General features: G+C 41.3%; 1 protein-coding gene across 3 annotated transcripts; it reads left to right on the top strand.

Annotated features, from left to right (window-relative positions):
* The first annotated feature begins 90 nt into the window (after positions 1–90).
* Positions 91–12,926, top strand: LOC115354923 (NXPE family member 3-like). 3 transcript variants are annotated; one of them, XM_030045455.1, is made up of 8 exons: positions 91–276; positions 2,108–2,146; positions 4,426–4,464; positions 6,306–6,719; positions 9,259–9,551; positions 10,323–10,393; positions 10,752–10,958; positions 11,585–12,926. In XM_030045455.1, the coding sequence occupies exons 1-8, from the start codon at positions 127–129 to the stop codon at positions 12,139–12,141; spliced, it is 1,770 nt and encodes a 589-aa protein (XP_029901315.1). In that variant the 5' UTR covers positions 91–126; the 3' UTR covers positions 12,142–12,926. The 3 variants fall into 3 exon arrangements, with proteins under 3 accessions (XP_029901315.1, XP_029901318.1, XP_029901316.1); XM_030045458.1 differs by lacking the exon at positions 2,108–2,146; XM_030045456.1 differs by lacking the exon at positions 4,426–4,464.
* Positions 12,927–17,288: the final 4,362 nt, after the last annotated feature.

The raw sequence follows: 17,288 nt of genomic DNA, 5'->3' as shown, positions 1-17,288 counted from the left end.
GAACAGCTCTTCCTGAAGTGAAATCATCAAGTTTTTTTTTTTTTTTCGAGGACAACTTATTTGTTTGTTTGTTTGTTCACCCGTGTCGAGTCACGGTGCCGTTCTGCAGCCACAGGGTCGGCTGAGATGGAAAGCGGCGCTGGCAGAAGCAGGAGAATTGCCGTGGCTTTCTGGCTTACTCTTATCAATAACCCCAAGAAAACTGCCATCCTCATCTCCATCTTCCTGGCTGGGCCCGCTGTGTATGTGCTGCGATATAACATCAGCACGCAGGAGGTGAGAACACCGCTGTAGTTATTTATTTATTTAATTGTTTGTTTGTTTGTCCACTTTTTCAGCTCCACCTGTACAATCTAATGCAGTTTAGTGCAACAGCTCCGCCATAATTTCTACCTTTTAACAAAGTTTATAATGTTCACATTTTGTTGACATTGTGCAGAATGTGTAAATTTAATTCTATGTTTATTACTGAGGTTGTAGTTTGCCGAGGTCTTGCACTGGACATTATATTGTAGTGTTTCTAAATGTTTCTCAGCCCTATTTACCTATTTCACCACCCCTAACTATGAGCTCAATGCCAAACATAGAGGCATCATAAAAGGAAACTTTATGGCAGAACAGTTGTTTTGGATTGTCTTAGACTGTGCAGGTGGCCCTAAGGAATTGGCCACTGACTGTATTTGTGTATATGTGTATGTGTGCGCGTGTGTGCTTATGTAATATATAAGCACACGACCATAATGAGCAACATAATGAGCAACAGCCAACAGTTAAAAACACTCCAGGATTGTGAAAAACAGACGAAGGTTGCAAGCTCTGTCAGGAAGGAAGCCTGGGTGGGAACACACACCAGAACAACAGAAGAGAGCACAGAGCCAGAATGACGGCAACTCCTCACAGTAACTTTACACCACATAGTAACGTAAGGGCCATTGTAATATAAACTGGGCTTCTCAGTCCTCTGTGAATGCATCCAAGACTGAAATCATCACGGAGGACTGAGAGGCATGCTGCCCATCAGGACAGACAGACACCACATACTCCTGCGTAATCGCCTCACACAGCAAGAGAGAGGTGCTGAGTGGAGAGAGGCAGGCCATCTGAGCGCTTTCTGTGATGCACAAACAGCTGCTATATCACCTCAAACACTGCATGTATCCTGACATTCAACCAATGTTTCTTCACTGTTCCTTCAAGCCTGCAATGTTTCTCATGAAGGCTCTGCCCCAAACGTCGAGGATTTGAAATAAACCGAAGGAGTCTGAGTGTGAGGCTTTCCTTTACTTCCAACTATTTAGAGAAATACTGAAAATCAGAGAAGAGAAGAGAAGAGAAGAGAAGAGAAGAGAAGTGAATTTAAGGGCAACTCAGCACTAAACGTCTGCTGCGCTGCCCGGCCATCTGGTAATCGGAGGGTTCCTGGTTCGATCCCTAAGTGCTGAGGTTGAGTTGCTCTTTAAAGGGGCAAAACTGAACAAATGGCCATAGCATAACTGCATGGGGTTGAGAGGGTTTGTGTTGAATACCAGTGACTCAGTGGTTACTTGGCAAGGCTGTTAAATTCACCTCCCTGGAACCAAAACAAAAACAACTCACCCAATGCAATAGTGGTTATTCCTCTTTAAAGCTGCAGTAAGCAATTTCTGACCATGAGATGGTGCAGATGGCTCAAACTCTGCTTCTAAAAACAGAGTCAGTCCTGCTTCTGGGTTCACAGCAGCTTGGTGGGACAAAACCATACGTCAAAGTGAAGCAATGCACTTTTGGGATGGAAATGAGGGATACATTTCACTCTCACAAGGCTGTTGTTGGATTAATTTATTATTATTTCACCACTCTGTGTTGTGAACACCTGTTCACCTGTGCCTAATCACTTAGTGACACCCACATATGTAACGTCACCCTCTCACGGTCATCAATTCATTTGCATAATAAATAAACATAACAATTAGCCCCCCCCAAAAAACATTTCAACATAATAATCAGGCATAATTCACAGCAAATAAATAAATAAACAAATGAGGCAAATCTGTAAAATGGCTTCAACAATTGCTGTAAAATGAAGTTAAAACACTAACAAACTACTTTCTTGTTCACTTGATTCCAGACTCCAGCAGTGGCCAAAGTAAAAGCTGTTCGTCCATTGGTAAGTAATTCATTCATTCATTCATTCAGTCATACCCTTCACTGAGACCTTCAATAAATGAGGCCCTGAGGTTTAGATGTCTTCACTTCTAATCTCGTCCAGTGTCAAACCCACTAACAATGTGTTTTTTATCTTTTTTTGCCATCTCCTTGACAGTTTCAGAATAAAACCACCTCCACCACTCCTGTCCCAAACCACCAACACATCAACTGTTAGAGCGGCTTAGAAAATCAACTCACATTCCGTCTTCCGGTGTCATCATATGGTCATTTCTTAGGCTATAGCGCAGCATAGATGATAGGTCCGACTTAATTAAACATACAAACGCTATTCCTTTAAATTCATATAATGCGGTTGAAAATTATTTGCCCTCACCGCTCTGTGTTGTGAACACCTGTTCACCTGTGCCTAATCACCCAGTGACACCTACATACAGTGGTGTGAAAAAGTGTTTGCCCCCTCCCTGATTTCTTATTTTTTTGCACATTTGTCAATCTTAAATGTTTCAGATCATTAAACAAATTTTAATATTAGACAAAGATAACCAGAGTAAATATAAAATACGGTTTTTAAATGATTTCATTTATTATGGGAAAAAAGCTATCAAAACCTACCTGGCCCTATGTGAAAAAGTAATTGCCCCCCTAACCCTAATAACTGGTTGTGCCACCCTTGGTGGCAACAACTGCAATCAAGCGTTTGCGATAACTGGCAATGAGTCTTTTACATTGCTGTGGAGGAAGTTTGGCCCACTCTTCTTTACAGAAATGTTTTAATTCAGCCAAATTGGAGGGTTTTTTGAGCATGAAAGGCCTGTTTAAGGTCATGCCACAGCATCTCAATTGGATTTAAGTCTGGACTTTGACTAGGCCACTCCAAAACCTTCATTTTGGGTTTTTTAAGTCATTCAGAGGTGGACTTGCTGGTGTGTTTTCGATCATTGTCCTGCTGCATAACCCAAGTGCGCTTGAGTTTGAGGTCATGAACTGATGGCCGGACATTGTCCCTCAGGATTTTCTGGTAGAGAGCAGAATTCATGGTTCCATCAACTATGGCAAGTCGTCCAGGTCCTGAAGCAGCAAAGCAGCCCCAGACCATCACACTACCACCACCATGTTTGGCTGTTGGTATGGTGTTATTTTCATGAAATGCTGTGTTAGTTTTATGCCAGATGTAACGGGACGCACACCTTCCAAAAAGTTCAACCTTTGTCTCGTCAGTCCACAGAATATTTCCCCAAAAGTCTTGGGGATCATCAAGATGTTTTTTTGGCAAATGTGAGACGAGCCTTTGTGTTCTTTTTGGTCAGCAGTGGTTTTCGCCTTGGAACTCTCCCATGGACGCCATTTTTGCCCAGTCTCATTCTTATTGTTGAATCATGGACACTGAACTTCACTGAGGCAAGAGAGGCCTGCAGTTCTTTAGATGTTGTTCTGGCTTCTTTTGTGACCTCTTGGATGAGTCTTCGATGCACTCTTGGAGTATTTTTGATAGGCCAGCCACTCTTGGGAAGGGTCACCACTGTTCCAAGTTTTCTCCATTTGTTGGATAATGGCTCTCACTGTTGTTAACTGGAGTCAAAAAGCCTTAGAAGTGGCTTTGTAACCCTTTCCAGACTGATAGATGTCAATTACTTTGTTTCTCATCTGTTCTTGAATTTCTTTAGATCGCAGCATGATGTGTTGCTTTTTGAGATCTTTTATCCTACTTCCCTTTGTCAGACAGGTTCTATTTAAGTCATTTCTTGACTCAACAGGTCTGGCAGTAATCAGGCCTGGGTGTGGCTTGTGAAATTGAATTCAGCTCTCCAAAAAAATGTGGTAAATCACAGTTAATTCATGATTTAACAAGGGGGGCAATTACTTTTTCACACAGGGCCAGGTAGGTTTTGATAGCCTTTTTCCCTTAATAAATGAAATCATCGTTTAAAAACTGTATTTTATATTTACTTGGGTTATCTTTGTCTAATATCAAAATTTGTTTGATGATCTGAAACATTTAAGTGTGACAAACATGCAAAAAAATAAGAAATCAGGGAGGGGGCAAACACTTTTTCACACCACTGTATGTAACGTCACCCTCTCACGGTCATCAGTTCATTTGTGTAATAAATAAACATAACAATGAGCCCCAAACATAAAAATTTCAACATAATAATCAGGCATAATTCACAGCAAAAATAATAATAAACAAATAAGGCAAATCTGTAAAATGGCTTCAACAATTGCTGTAAAATGAAGTTAAAACACTAACAAACTTTCTTGTTCACTTGATTCCAGACTCCAGCAGTGGCCAAAGTAACAGCTGTTCATCAGGTGGTAAGTCATTCATTCATTCATTCATTCATTCAGTCATTTCCTTTACTGAGACCTTCAATAAATGATGCCCTGAGGTTTAGGTGTCTTCACTTCTAATCTCGTCCAGTGTCAAACCGACTAACAATGCTTTTTTATCTTTTTTTCCCATCTCCTTGACAGTTTCAGAATAAAACCACCCCCACCACTCAAGCGCTTTCTGTGATGCGCAAACAGCTGCTATATCACCCCAAACACTGCATGTATTCTGATATTCAACCAATGTTTCTTCACTGTTCCTTCAAGCCTTCAATGTTTCTGATGAAGGCTCTGCCCCAAACATTGAATATTTGAAATAAACCGAATGAGTCTGAGTGTGAGGCTTTCCTTTGCTTCCAAATATTTAGAGAAATACTGAAAATCAGAGGAGAAGAGATGAGAAGAGAAGAGAAGTGAATTAAAGGGCAACTCAGCACTAAACGTCTGCTGCGCTGCCCGGTCGTCTGGTAATCGGAGGGTTTCTGGTTCGATCCCTAAGTGCTGAGGTTGAGTTGCTCTTTAAAGGGGCAAAACTGAACAAATGGCCATAGCATAACTGCATGGGGTTGAGAGGGTTTGTGTTGAATACCAGTGACTCAGTGGTTACTTGGCAAGGCTGTTAAATTCACCTCCCTGGAACCAAAACAAAAACCACTCACCCAATGCAACAGTGGTTATTCCTCTTTAAAGCTGCAGTAAGCAATTTCTGACCACTAGATGGTGCTGATGGCTCAAACTCTGCTTCTAAAAAACAGAGTCAGTCCTGCTTCTGGGTTCACAGCAGCTTGGTGGGACAAAACCATACGTTGAGGTGAAGCAATGCACTTTTGGGATGGAAATGAGGGATACATTTCACTCTCACAAGGCTGTTGTTGGATTAATTTATTATTATTTCACCACTCTGTGTTGTGAACACCTGTTCACCTGTGCCTAATCACTCAGTGACACCCACATATGTAACTTCACCCTCTCACGGTCATCAATTCATTTGCATAATAAATAAACATAACAATTATCCCCCCTCCCAAAAAAAAACATTTCAACATAATAATCAGGCATAATTCACAGCAAATAAATAAATAAACAAATGAGGCAAATCTGTAAAATGGCTTCAACAATTGCTGTAAAATGAAGTTAAAACACTAACAAACTGGAATCATTTGATTCCAGACTCCAGCAGTGGCCAGTGTAACAGCTGTTCATCGGGTGGTAAGGCATTCATTCATTCATTCATTCATTCCTTCATTCATTCATTCAGTCATTCCATTTACTGAGACCTTCAATAAATGAGGCCCTGAGGTTTAGGTGTCTTCACTTCTAATCTCCTCCAGTGTCAAACCCACTAACACAGTGTTTTTTTTTTTTTTTTTTTTTTTAATCTTTTTTCCCCATCTTCTTGACAGTCTCAGAATAAAACCACCTCCACCACTCCTGTCCCAAACCACCAACACATCAACTGTTAGAGCGGCTTAGAAAATCAACTCACATTCCATCTTCCGGTGTCATCATATGGTCATTTCTTAGGCTATAGTGCAGCATAAACAAATAGGCAAATCTGTAAAATGGCTTCAACAATTGCTGTAAAATAAGTTAAAACACTGACAAACTACTTTGTTGTTCACTTGATTCCAGACTCCAGCAGTGGCCAGTGGAACAGCTGTTCATCGGGTGGTAAGTCACTCATTCATTCATTCATTGTCATTCCCTTTGCTGAGACCTTCAATAAATGAGGCCCTGAGGTTTAGATGTCTTCACTTCTAATCTCCTCCAGTATCAAACCCACTAACAATGTGTTTTTAATCTTTTTTTTCCCATCTTCTTGACAGTTTCAGAATAAAACCACCCCCACCACTCCTGTCTCAAACCGCCAACACATCAACTGCAGCCACCAGCAGCTGTCGCCTGAGGAACGCCGCCTGCTGGACTCCATCGCTTGGACTAAAACCCCTCATGTGCCTGTACCCGTGTCCCTAAGCACGACCTCTGACCCCGCCCACAGCACCTTCACAATCCTGCTGGTGAGGGCAGGAGGTCAGTGGCATGTAGGCGATGAGCTGGAGGCTCTGATCCAAATTTGTGACTTCCAGGGTCGACCAAAACAATTTGGGGGAGATTTCCTGGTTGCCCGGCTGCATGACCAGACCCTCGGTGCAGGCGTGGCCGGACGAGTGGTGGACCACCTGAACGGCTACTACACCGCTGTGTTTCCATTACTCTGGGAGGGACAAGCACAAGTTGAGGTGACATCAAAGTCTATTATATTGTTTAGTGTGAATGTAAATGTATTGGTTGGATGACAGTTGAGTCAGTGGTATAAAGTAGGAGAGTGAAAGTTCACCCTTTTCATGATTTGGTTCATTTAAAAAAAAAAAAAAAAACTATGATGCCAGATTCTTGTTAAAGGGACAGTTAATCCTAAAACAGCATACAGCACCATCAACACCGGGGTGCCACAGGGATGTGTGATGAGCCCTTTCCTGTACACTCTCTACACCAATGACTGCATCAGCACCTCACCCACCACATCATATCTCAAATACTCAGACGACACGGCCATTCTCGCACTCCTCTCAGATAACCAATCCATCCTGGACTATCACAACACAGTCGCCCATTTCACCAAGTGGTGCACGGACAACCATCTCCAAATCAACGTCAATAAAACAAAGGAACTACTGTTCAGCCCCACCTCACCCCAGCACCCCACCATCATAAACACCCAAACAGTAGAGATAGTGGACACTTTCAAATATTTGGGAATAACTCTGGACAATAAACTCACCTTTGATCAGCACACCACGGACATTCAAAAAAGAAGCCAACAAAGATTGTCAGCCATCTGCAAACTCAAAGGACTATATGTCGCACCCCACCTGGATGGAGGGGGGCAAGACCCCTCCATCCATAAAGTTGTCCCCCCCCAAAAAAACATTGTTCACACTAACAAATAATTTTCAATAATATAATAATATTCAATGAAAGTACAATGCAAGCGGTGCTAATTATAAATGTAAAACAGTGGGTTTTTAAGTGTTTAAAAGTTCAGCTCTCTGTTTAAGCTAACAGCTAAAGATTGTTTCCAGGCTCAAGCGAGTGCAGGACAGTGAGGGAGAGAGAGGACAGACCACAGGAGGAGCAAATACTGAGCTTTTTATTCTTTCAAAAAGTCTGGCAGGATATTAATGTCAGAAATAGTTCATATTTTACTGATATTTTGAGTTTGTCTCTAGATAGATATTTTTTTTGCATTTTAAGTTGCATTATTTTGTGGCATAGTTCCATTTCATTTTCTTATTTAATCTAAAAGGGACAGTGTACAGCTCAAACATATACTGTATGTCACTATTTGATACCATATCTTGCTTTGTTTTTTGTTGACACTACAAAAAATATTTTTTTTGAAGAATAGTTTGATGTAGTTGGATTATTCAAGGTATTTCCTCTAGTTTTAGAGCTTATTTTGAGTTTGTAGTTCTTGTAAAGCTACTTTGACAGACTGTAGTGGAAATAGAACAGTGAGCAACATGCTGAGCGCTCAACGCTGTACAGCAAGTTTCAAAGGAGCGTAACAGAGAAAGAGGGTGGAACAGTTGTGCCAGACAGCAATTTTTTAATGTCTACCCCAACAATTACTCTCAGAAATTTTGCTGTTTGTTGTCCCCCCCAATAACAAAAATGCCCCCCCCACCCCCCCCAAAAAAAAACAAAAACCAAAGACAAAAAAGCCGCTGCTCAATGCCGTGTTGGTAGTAAAAGATATTTGAAAGGTAGTAAAAAAGGTAGTAAAAGGTAGTAAATTCAAGTTGAGGATTCCTGTATAAACCCTGAGGAGGGCTCGCCTCGGGAGAAGCTTAATCCCCGCAGCCATAGCTGCCCTGAACAGCAAGCCACGCTGATATGTCTGTCTACCACTGCTGTTGCTATTTATGCAATGTCAGGAATGTACTGTTATGTTGGTATTGTTATGTGGTATTGTTTTTGTTGTTGTACGTTTGTGACGTGAAATTCTCTTGTCATGTACAGTCAGTGAAGACGAATTTCCCTTCGGACCAATAAATCAAATCAATCAATCATTGGACTCTACAAAACATCTTGACCCTGTTGGTCACACACATTTTTTAAGCACCCAGCTCCAAGCAAAAAGCATGCAACCCATGAATTTTGGGGAGTGGGCGAACAGATGCACTTTTTGGCAGAACACACCCCCATTCACTGGTCGGCCTTTAGCGGGGCATTGGTGGAACTGACTGAGATGTATAGCACAAGATATGGTGGTTGTTTGAGTGTCTACAACTCTGCAACCCTAAAACCTGAAAAAGACCCTAAAAGCAGAACCAAAATCTAATAAACCTATAAAATGGACAAAAATGTGTTAGGTTTGAGGTTGCAAAGCCATAGTGGTACCATGCACTTTAAGTTTTAACCCTTGTGTAACACAGCAGGATACAGAATCAAAAGGTCACAATTCTTTTAACTTATAGTGTTAGGCTGCAGCCCAGCACAACATATCTGCACATCAAGCAAGTGTGACACGCTTTATGGCTATGTTGACTTCTGTGGTCACCATAAGCAATTAACCACAATTGCCATTTTATGATGTACCGGCCAACTAACAACGGGAAATGATGCAATCACTGCTTGGTGGTGCTACCTTATGTTAACAGTCAATGCACGTGCATCTAACATGCATCACTTTTTTGCTATGTTCTCCACTAATTCCTTACTGATAAGACAGAACATAAAACATTTAGTGAAATCCCTGGTTCTTCCCCCTGTCAGGTGACGCTGGTTCACCCCAGTGAGGCCATCACGGTGCTGCGCAGGCTGAACATGGAGCACCCAGACCGAGTTGAGTACAAGAGTGTCTTCCGCTCCGGCTCTGTCTCTGAAACAATGGTTTGTAACATCTGCCTGCCTCAAAACCAGCCACTGTGCAACTACACCGACCTCCACACGGGGGAGCCGTGGTTCTGCTACAAGCCAAGAAATCTCAACTGCGAAACCAGGATCAGCCACTATAAAGGACGTGTCAGTCAAAACCTCATGGACAAGGAGGAGACGCTCTTTGAAAGGTGAGGGAGGGCTGGGAGAGACGGGATAGACAAGACTTGTGTCCTTGTGTTTTTAAACCATTGGCTATATAAAAAGATGGTTTTAGACTTTGTGACGTCACACATACATTTCTGAAGGGATGTTCTTAAGACAAATGTCCAGGGTCCAGATCCAGGTGTTTCCTTGTGGTATATAACCTCCAGCTGTGATCTTGGTGGAAGTCTGCACTCTACTGAGTGCCCTCGTGTAATCAAATTAATATACTGATAAGGTAATACTAGTATTTACCTCTTTAGCATGTAGATAGATAGATAGATAGATAGATAGATAGATACTTTATTCATCCCGAAGGAAATTCGCAGTTTTTCAGCAGTATCCACAGATTACAAGATTAAATAAATAAAAAATAAAGAATAAGATCTAAGTACAACACACTAGAGATCTAGGTACAACAGTGTGCAAAAAACAATGTGCAAAAAAACGTGTGCATAGGTGTATAAAATGTGCATAGATGTAGGTCAATGTGCAAATTTAGAAGAAATATACAGGATACACAGATGATAAATAGCAGTAAGCAATATAAACACTATAAACAAGGAATATAAAAAAATAGAAATATGAACAATTTAAACAGAAGTATGAACAATTTAAACAGCAGAGGAAAATAACCTAAACCTGAGGAACAACACGCTCTGACCGAGGTTCAGAGTTAGTGTGAAACCATGAGACCAAGACCGTCGACAGAACATATGTAGCATATGTTCATATGTCCTTTTGTGTGTTTTTCTCAGTGGGGTCAACATGAAAGTCTCCATTCGTGCATCAGGGCCTGACAAAGTAACTGTGCTGCCAAAGGAGCAAGGTATTAAAAAAAATACTGTGTTTTTTTAAATACATCAGTGTTAATTATGTGCTTATGAATTTTCCTTTTGCACAAAATAAAAGCAAAAGGTCTTGTTCTGTTTTATTTGAAATAATCTACATGATGGAGAAATTTGTTTCCTTTAAAAAACAAAACAAAACTATTGGTGATATTAATGTATCTATGTCTGAGGCTGAAGCCGTAATGTACTGCCTGACAGGTACGGTTGTTCTTGGTGACAGAAAACATTCAGCATTAAACCAGCAAAATGTTTTCTGTCGTTGGTTTTCTGTGTGGTTCTGTGGAACCACAGAGACGACATCCACATCACAGATGTTTGTCTTTATCTTCCTCTCAGGACAACCAGAGGTGAAGAGCAGCACCGTGAAGCCTGAACCTGCTGGATATTACTACCAGGGTGCATGGCGAGCACTAGGGGGCGCCACAGTTCATCAGTTCAATGACGCCTCTGCCATCAGCCAGTGTCTGACAGACAAGGTGGTGCACATGTACGGCGACTCCACCATGAGACAGTGGTTTGAACACCTCAGCAGAGTTCTGCCAGGTAAATGATCGAGTACCAGAGTTTGATAACATGTAATAATACCCAAATTTAGGTTCTTTACTGCCAAATGAGACACAGATGTTTATTTGACAGATGTGTATCATACCCTGCCAGTTAAAGAGACTCTCCATTTAACTGGGACTTGGCCTTTAATTGAAATTGAAATGCACAATGGTGATACTTCTGTGACATTACCATGATAACTGATCTAGAGCAGGGGTGTCAAACTGGTGCCATGGAGGCCCAAGAGGCTGCAGGATTTTATTCCAACCCAAAACTCCACCAGCTGATTTCACTGATTACCTCACCTTCAAGCAGAGAGAAGGGACTAATCAGTGAAATCACATGGTGGAGTTTTTGGCTGGAATGAAAACCTGCAATATCTCAGCCCTCCACAGCACAAGGTTTGACCCTTGTGATCTTGAGCAGTGTTCCCCAACCCAGTCCTCAAGGACCGCCAGAGCAGAGCTGAAACCAAAACCTGCAGGACAGGCGGTCCTTGAGGACTGGGTTGAGGAACACTGATCTAGAGAGTCCTCTCACTATCCCAGGTTCCCCAAACCAAGAGATCATCTTTGAGTTTTTTATGTAACGCTCTCCTTTGATGGCATTTTTTTCTGTCTTAGACCTCAAGGTGATTAACTTGCACAGCAGCACGCAGTGTGGACCCTTCATGGCCGTGGACACGGCCCGAAACATCTTGGTGAAGTTTCACTGCCACGCCCCTCCAATCCGTTCCTACACCGTCTCATCCATCAAACTCGGCTATGTTTCCAACGAGCTGAACTGGCTGGTTGGAGGCTCCAACACTGTCGTGGTTTTCAGCATCTGGGCTCACTTTGGCACTTATCCCGTCGAGGTGTACATACGGCGACTTCAGAGCATCCGCAGGGCGGTGCAGCGGCTGCTGGACAGAGCTCCCGAGACGCTGGTGGTCATCCGGACAGGAAACCTCAAGGCCTTGACGCTTGACGTGGCGCTGAGCAATAGTGACTGGTACTCACTGCAGCGGGACAAGGTGCTCCGGGACATGTTCAAAGGGCTGAAGAATGTTCACCTGGTGGATGCCTGGGATATGGTCCTAGCCCACCATTTGCCCCATGACCTTCACCCGCCGCCCCCCATTATCAAGAACATGATAGACGTCCTCTTGTCCTACATATGCCCGCCAAAAAATGGCTAAGTGGGCCTCATTTATCACTTTGTAAGTTTTGTACAAAGGACTGCAGATTTGAGTGCCAAGAAGCACTAAAAAATTGCTCCATGTGCAATTTATGAAACAGTCACACCTCCTCAAAACGACCAATGATCATATTGATCACACTAAGTGAGAGAATCGATATATATCTCAAAATCAAACATTTTCCTGGCGGTTGAAAAATTACACACTCTCAGATGAGACACCAAAGATGAAACAGGTAAATGACAATCCTGTTGGTGAAATGAGCAAACATTATAACAGGGTATCCGCGGGGTTGTAAAAGGTAGTAAATAAAAGGAGCCCAAATTAAGGCCCTTAAGAGGTAGTAAAAGGTAACTAACACAATTTTAATTGGTAGTAATTTTTTTCATCATCCCTTCAGTATATTATGACTTTTCCACTGATTTTTTTTCTTTACAGATCATTTAATTAAAGAAATATTAAAACGAAAAATATGTGCGAGCAGGACACCAGGACCTGTGTCGGCGTTGATAGCCAATCAGTGATCCTGACTGCATTTGCCACCCTGTAGCGTGTACGCGATTGGTTCACCTGCCGCATGTTGCGCTCATGCAGGGTCTCAAACGTTAGTGTGAGCAAGCCACTTGCCGAGATGGGAAAATGTAAGTTTTCGCAGCTCTGAGCAGTGCTGCAAAATAGTGGTCGCCACTCGCCAAATGGGGGGCAAGACCCCTCCATCCATAAAGTTGCCCCCCCCCAAAAAAACATTGTTCACACTAACAAATAATTTTCAATAATATAATAATATTCAATGAAAGTACAATGCAAGCGGTGCTAATTATAAATGTAAAACAGTGGGTTTTTAAGTGTTTAAAAGTTATGACCCCCCCATGCCTCACAGTGGTTTGGTCCGCATCCTGCTCCCGGCAGAGCGGCAGCTCGGTAACTTTCAGTCCGTCAGCCTGAGAGGCAGCAGCCTGATGAGAACTAGCAAGAAAACCTCCTCAAGTGAAAGCCAGTGAGTCATTTATCACACCACTTGTTCACCAAGCACAAGGCTGTAATATGAAAAGCGATATTTTCCCTGCTTGGTCCAAAACCTGCCTCTTTCAGCTCTCTGTTTCAGCTAACAGCTAAAGATTGTTCACAGGCTGAAGCGAGTGCAGGACAGTGAGGGAGAGAGAGGACAGACCACAGGAGGAGCAGATACTGAGCTTTTTATTCTTTCAAAAAGGATATTCCTTTTCAGGATATTAATGTCAGAAATAGTTCATATTTTACTGATATTTTGAGTTTGTCTCTAGATAGATATTTTTTTTGCATTTTAAACTGCATTATTTAGTGGCATAGTTTCATTTCATTTTCTTATTTGATCTCAAAGGGACAGTGTACAGCTCAAACATATACTGTATGTCACTATTTGATGCCATATCTTGCTTTGTTTTTTGTTGACACTACAAAAAATATTTTTTTTGAAGAATAGTTTGATGTAGTTGGATTATTCAAGGTATTTCCTCTAGTTTTAGAGCTTATTTTGAGTTTGTAGTTCTTGTAAAGCTACTTTGACAGACTGTAGTGGAAATAGAACAGTGAGCAACATGCTGAGCGCTCAACGCTGTACAGCAAGTTTCAAAGGAGCGTAACAGAGAAAGAGGGTGGAACAGTTGTGCCAGACAGCAATTTTTTAATGTCTACCCCAACAATTACTCTCAGAAATTTTGCTGTTTGTTGTCCCCCCCAATAACAAAAATGCCCCCCCCCCCCACCCCCCCCAAAAAAAAACAAAAACCAAAGACAAAAAAGCTGCTGCTCAATGCCGTGTTGGTAGTAAAAGATATTTGAAAGGTAGTAAAAAAGGTAGTAAAAGGTAGTAAATTCAAGTTGAGGATTCCTGTATAAACCCTGTATAACTTATATTTCATCCTACACCACTTTGAGAAATGATCCACAGTGTATGCTAAAGAGTCTATTTAGCACACCGGAGCCACTGATCTACTGGGGACACATGAATGACATTTGTCTCTGACACAGCAGGTCGATTGGCTGAGCAGGCCACTATCTGAAAAACTGAATTACTTCACCAGTTACTGCAGGTAAAAGTAATTAGTTACTAGAGAAAGTAACTTTTGCTTCACTTTTCAATGTCTGGTTGAGTTTTCTTACTGATGCACACATAGCTATATTATTTTAGTGTTGCTGTGGCACAGTGTGGGACAAGACAAGTGTCAGATTTGATCTATATTCATACCCATTATCACTATGATGATTTGCATAATATTGTGGCCACTTTATTAGGTCTAATTTTGCCTTTGTACATTTGTTTGTATGTGACTTCTGATGGAAGCCGCAGGATAAATTCTGATGTTTATAGGGCTATCCTATCTGCTCAGATTCAGCCAAATGCCATTAAACTGATAGGACGGCGCCTCACAGTGCAGATGGACAATGACCCAAAATCTTATAGACCTAACTGTGTATAAATAGGAAGGACTGTGTCAACTTTTTGTCAACTTTGCTGCTTACACTGCTCAGTTTTCTCACTTCCTCAACTTGACCATGAGAAGATTGTTGTAAAAACTTTTAGAGTTATAAATGTAAGTGCCGTTTCCTTTGGCTCCACCGACCAGCTGCTCACTGTGCTTTTGTTTAGCAGTTGTTTCCTGCAAATAGAAGCCGTGGAGTGTTGACAGATATTTCAGTTAAGAATAATATCATATTGCTGAACTTAATTTATATAGCACATAACAGTGTTACGAAGTGCTTTACAGTGCTTTAATATATTTACCACATGAAAGAGTACATCATAATATGTATTAAAAACTACAAACGATGAGTTTTGAACAATATTCACTATTATTTTGTGGCTGCTTAAAATGTGTCCCACATATTCGTCACCACCGTCAGATATTTATTTAAAAAAAAAAAAACTCTACAAATACAAGGTCAATTACATTCCTGAGGAGCCCTTTTCAAACCTTCAGCTCTACTGCATGCTTCAAGACCGCTCAGGCTCCTGGAAGTTTGCTATTTTCTCTTAAATCTCTTCATATTTTGGGACACTGCTACTGTCACAACCATAACATGTCAACACCATCACTTTTGTATAAAAAATATTAGATTAGATTATGGAATAAATGTATATTTTTTAAGAAGAGGTCTGATGCAGGTAGCAACAGGGGGGAAACAAGCTGGCTAATGTGAACAACTCATGCTGATCATGTGAAAGAGCAGGTTTTTGTCACCACCGTCAGACGTCACCACCGTCAGGTTTTCTGTCTGACGGTGATGACTGAAGTCTGAAAAATGCTTATAACAGTGCTCAGGATTGTTATTTTTTGTACCAAATAGTTAAATAAAGTTGTTAAGCAAGAAGCCATTGACTTGAGTGGTATAAATTTTGGAAATGTATGTTGTAATGAGGCGACTGTCACCACCGTCAGATTAGTGTCACCACTGTCAGAGGCAGTTATATTTGTTTTAAATGAAATCTCAGCCTACTCTGAATGGGACCAAGGGGGTAGGAAACCTGCTTTTGGCAGCATCAGTTTTCTTCAGTGGCATACATTTTGCTAAATTTGAACGTTTTTGTGATAACATGAACCTCCTAACAATATGTGAAGACACATACACAAGACTGAGGAAGACATTTGTGTTTCCTGTTATAAAAAAAAAAACATGGGCCAAAGAGCAGAGTGCAGTATTAAGTACCATGAAATCACAAGAAGCAGGAGTTTTCCTCTGTGGAGATGGCCGGTGTGACTCTCCAGGCCACTCAGCCAAATACTGCACATACACTTTTTTACATGTGCAGAGTCAGAATGTTATGGACTTCAAGGTAGTAAACTGCACCCAAGTTTCAAGCTCTAATACCATGGAAATTCAAGGTTTCAAGGAAGCTCTGAAAACCATCGAAGAAAATGGAGTGAAGGTCTCTGCCATCTCAACAGACAGACATCCACAAATTTATCAAAGAAATGAGGGTCTCTAATCCAGAGAAATGCCATGAATTTGATCACTGGCATGCGGCAAAGGGAGTGTCCAAAAAACTTGCCACTGCAGCTCAGTCATGTGCAATTAACAAAATAAGAAATGTCTACCCCGAACCAAATGGAATCTATACAGGGTTTCAGGATGTAGATGATGATGAAGACCTTTGTCTTCAGCGAATACATTTATACTTTCTGTGAGCAGTTCTGTGGTTAGTTTTACTTCTTCTTTCAGTGAGGCTCTCCAGTTTCAACAGCGCCTCCATGACCTTGGTCTCCCAACGCATAACCACTTCTGCTTACACACTTTTACACAATCACAATACATACATCATACTTCATCTCGTTAAAAGGAAATAGTGATAATACTCACATTCAACATTTTTATAACAGCAGCCCGTAAGACATCTCAGTTGATGCAAACTGCATTAAAGTTCTTGTGTGCTGTGATGCATGGGATATCTACAACAATGATCAAACCCGTAAGCATCTTGTCAGTGCGTTTTACTGTTATATCCGCATAATGTAGGCTGTAAAGCATGTGACCGCCATGGATGCTAATCTGAGATAATTTATGTTGGAATACGGCTAATCATACATCGATAGCTGGATCTATATGCTTACTTTGAACAGCAAAAATTGGAGCTCTCGACGACATATGCTCTCTCTCTCTCTCTCATGGAGATGCAGTCGTTGCAGATACACCATGGATTTTACCCCACTCTCACCCCATCATGTCTTTGATGGTCATCATTTTGAGGCTCTGGTTGAGTAGTATTTTCTCTGTTGTCAGTCTGATACCAACATTAATCTTATAAAGCCTACATGTCATCATAGTCAGGGTTCCTTTTAAGGTTAATTTACGTTTTGCTGTCTCCTTTTGCAAATTGCAGATTTCGCATTTTAAAGCAACACTCATTTTCACCAAGAGCGATATAATCATAATGACATGTTGCAAGATAATGCTGTTCTGATTAGTATTCAGTGTTAATATTTCTATTACTGCAGAATGATGGGTAACACTTCATTATCTTATCGGAGGATGTTATCTTATGGCAACAAGGGTTACAAATTTTGCATCCCCCTTGTTGAGAAGCTGAGAAAATTGCACGACATGAATGGCACCGAAGGGGCTGCTTCGCAAAACCTTGCCAAGTATCGTCTACTCATGGCTTATCACAA

Source organism: Myripristis murdjan, chromosome 23 (genome assembly GCF_902150065.1).
Source record: "Myripristis murdjan chromosome 23, fMyrMur1.1, whole genome shotgun sequence".
NCBI classification, from domain to species: Eukaryota; Metazoa; Chordata; class Actinopteri; order Holocentriformes; family Holocentridae; genus Myripristis; species Myripristis murdjan.
The sequence above is the reverse complement of the archived record's forward strand: the minus strand, read 5'-3'. Positions and strand labels throughout refer to the sequence as shown.

What these genes read in the sequence shown, in the direction of transcription:
- LOC115354923 (XM_030045455.1), top strand. Translation starts at nt 127, where the DNA reads ATGGAAAGCGGCGCTGGCAGAAGCAGGAGAATTGCCGTGGCTTTCTGG. An exon ending in AGGGACAAGCACAAGTTGAG is followed by an intron (nt 6,720 to 9,258) that starts GTGACATCAAAG and finishes TCCCCCTGTCAG; the next exon opens with GTGACGCTGGTTCACCCCAG. An exon ending in TGTGCTGCCAAAGGAGCAAG is followed by an intron (nt 10,394 to 10,751) that starts GTATTAAAAAAA and finishes TCTTCCTCTCAG; the next exon opens with GACAACCAGAGGTGAAGAGC.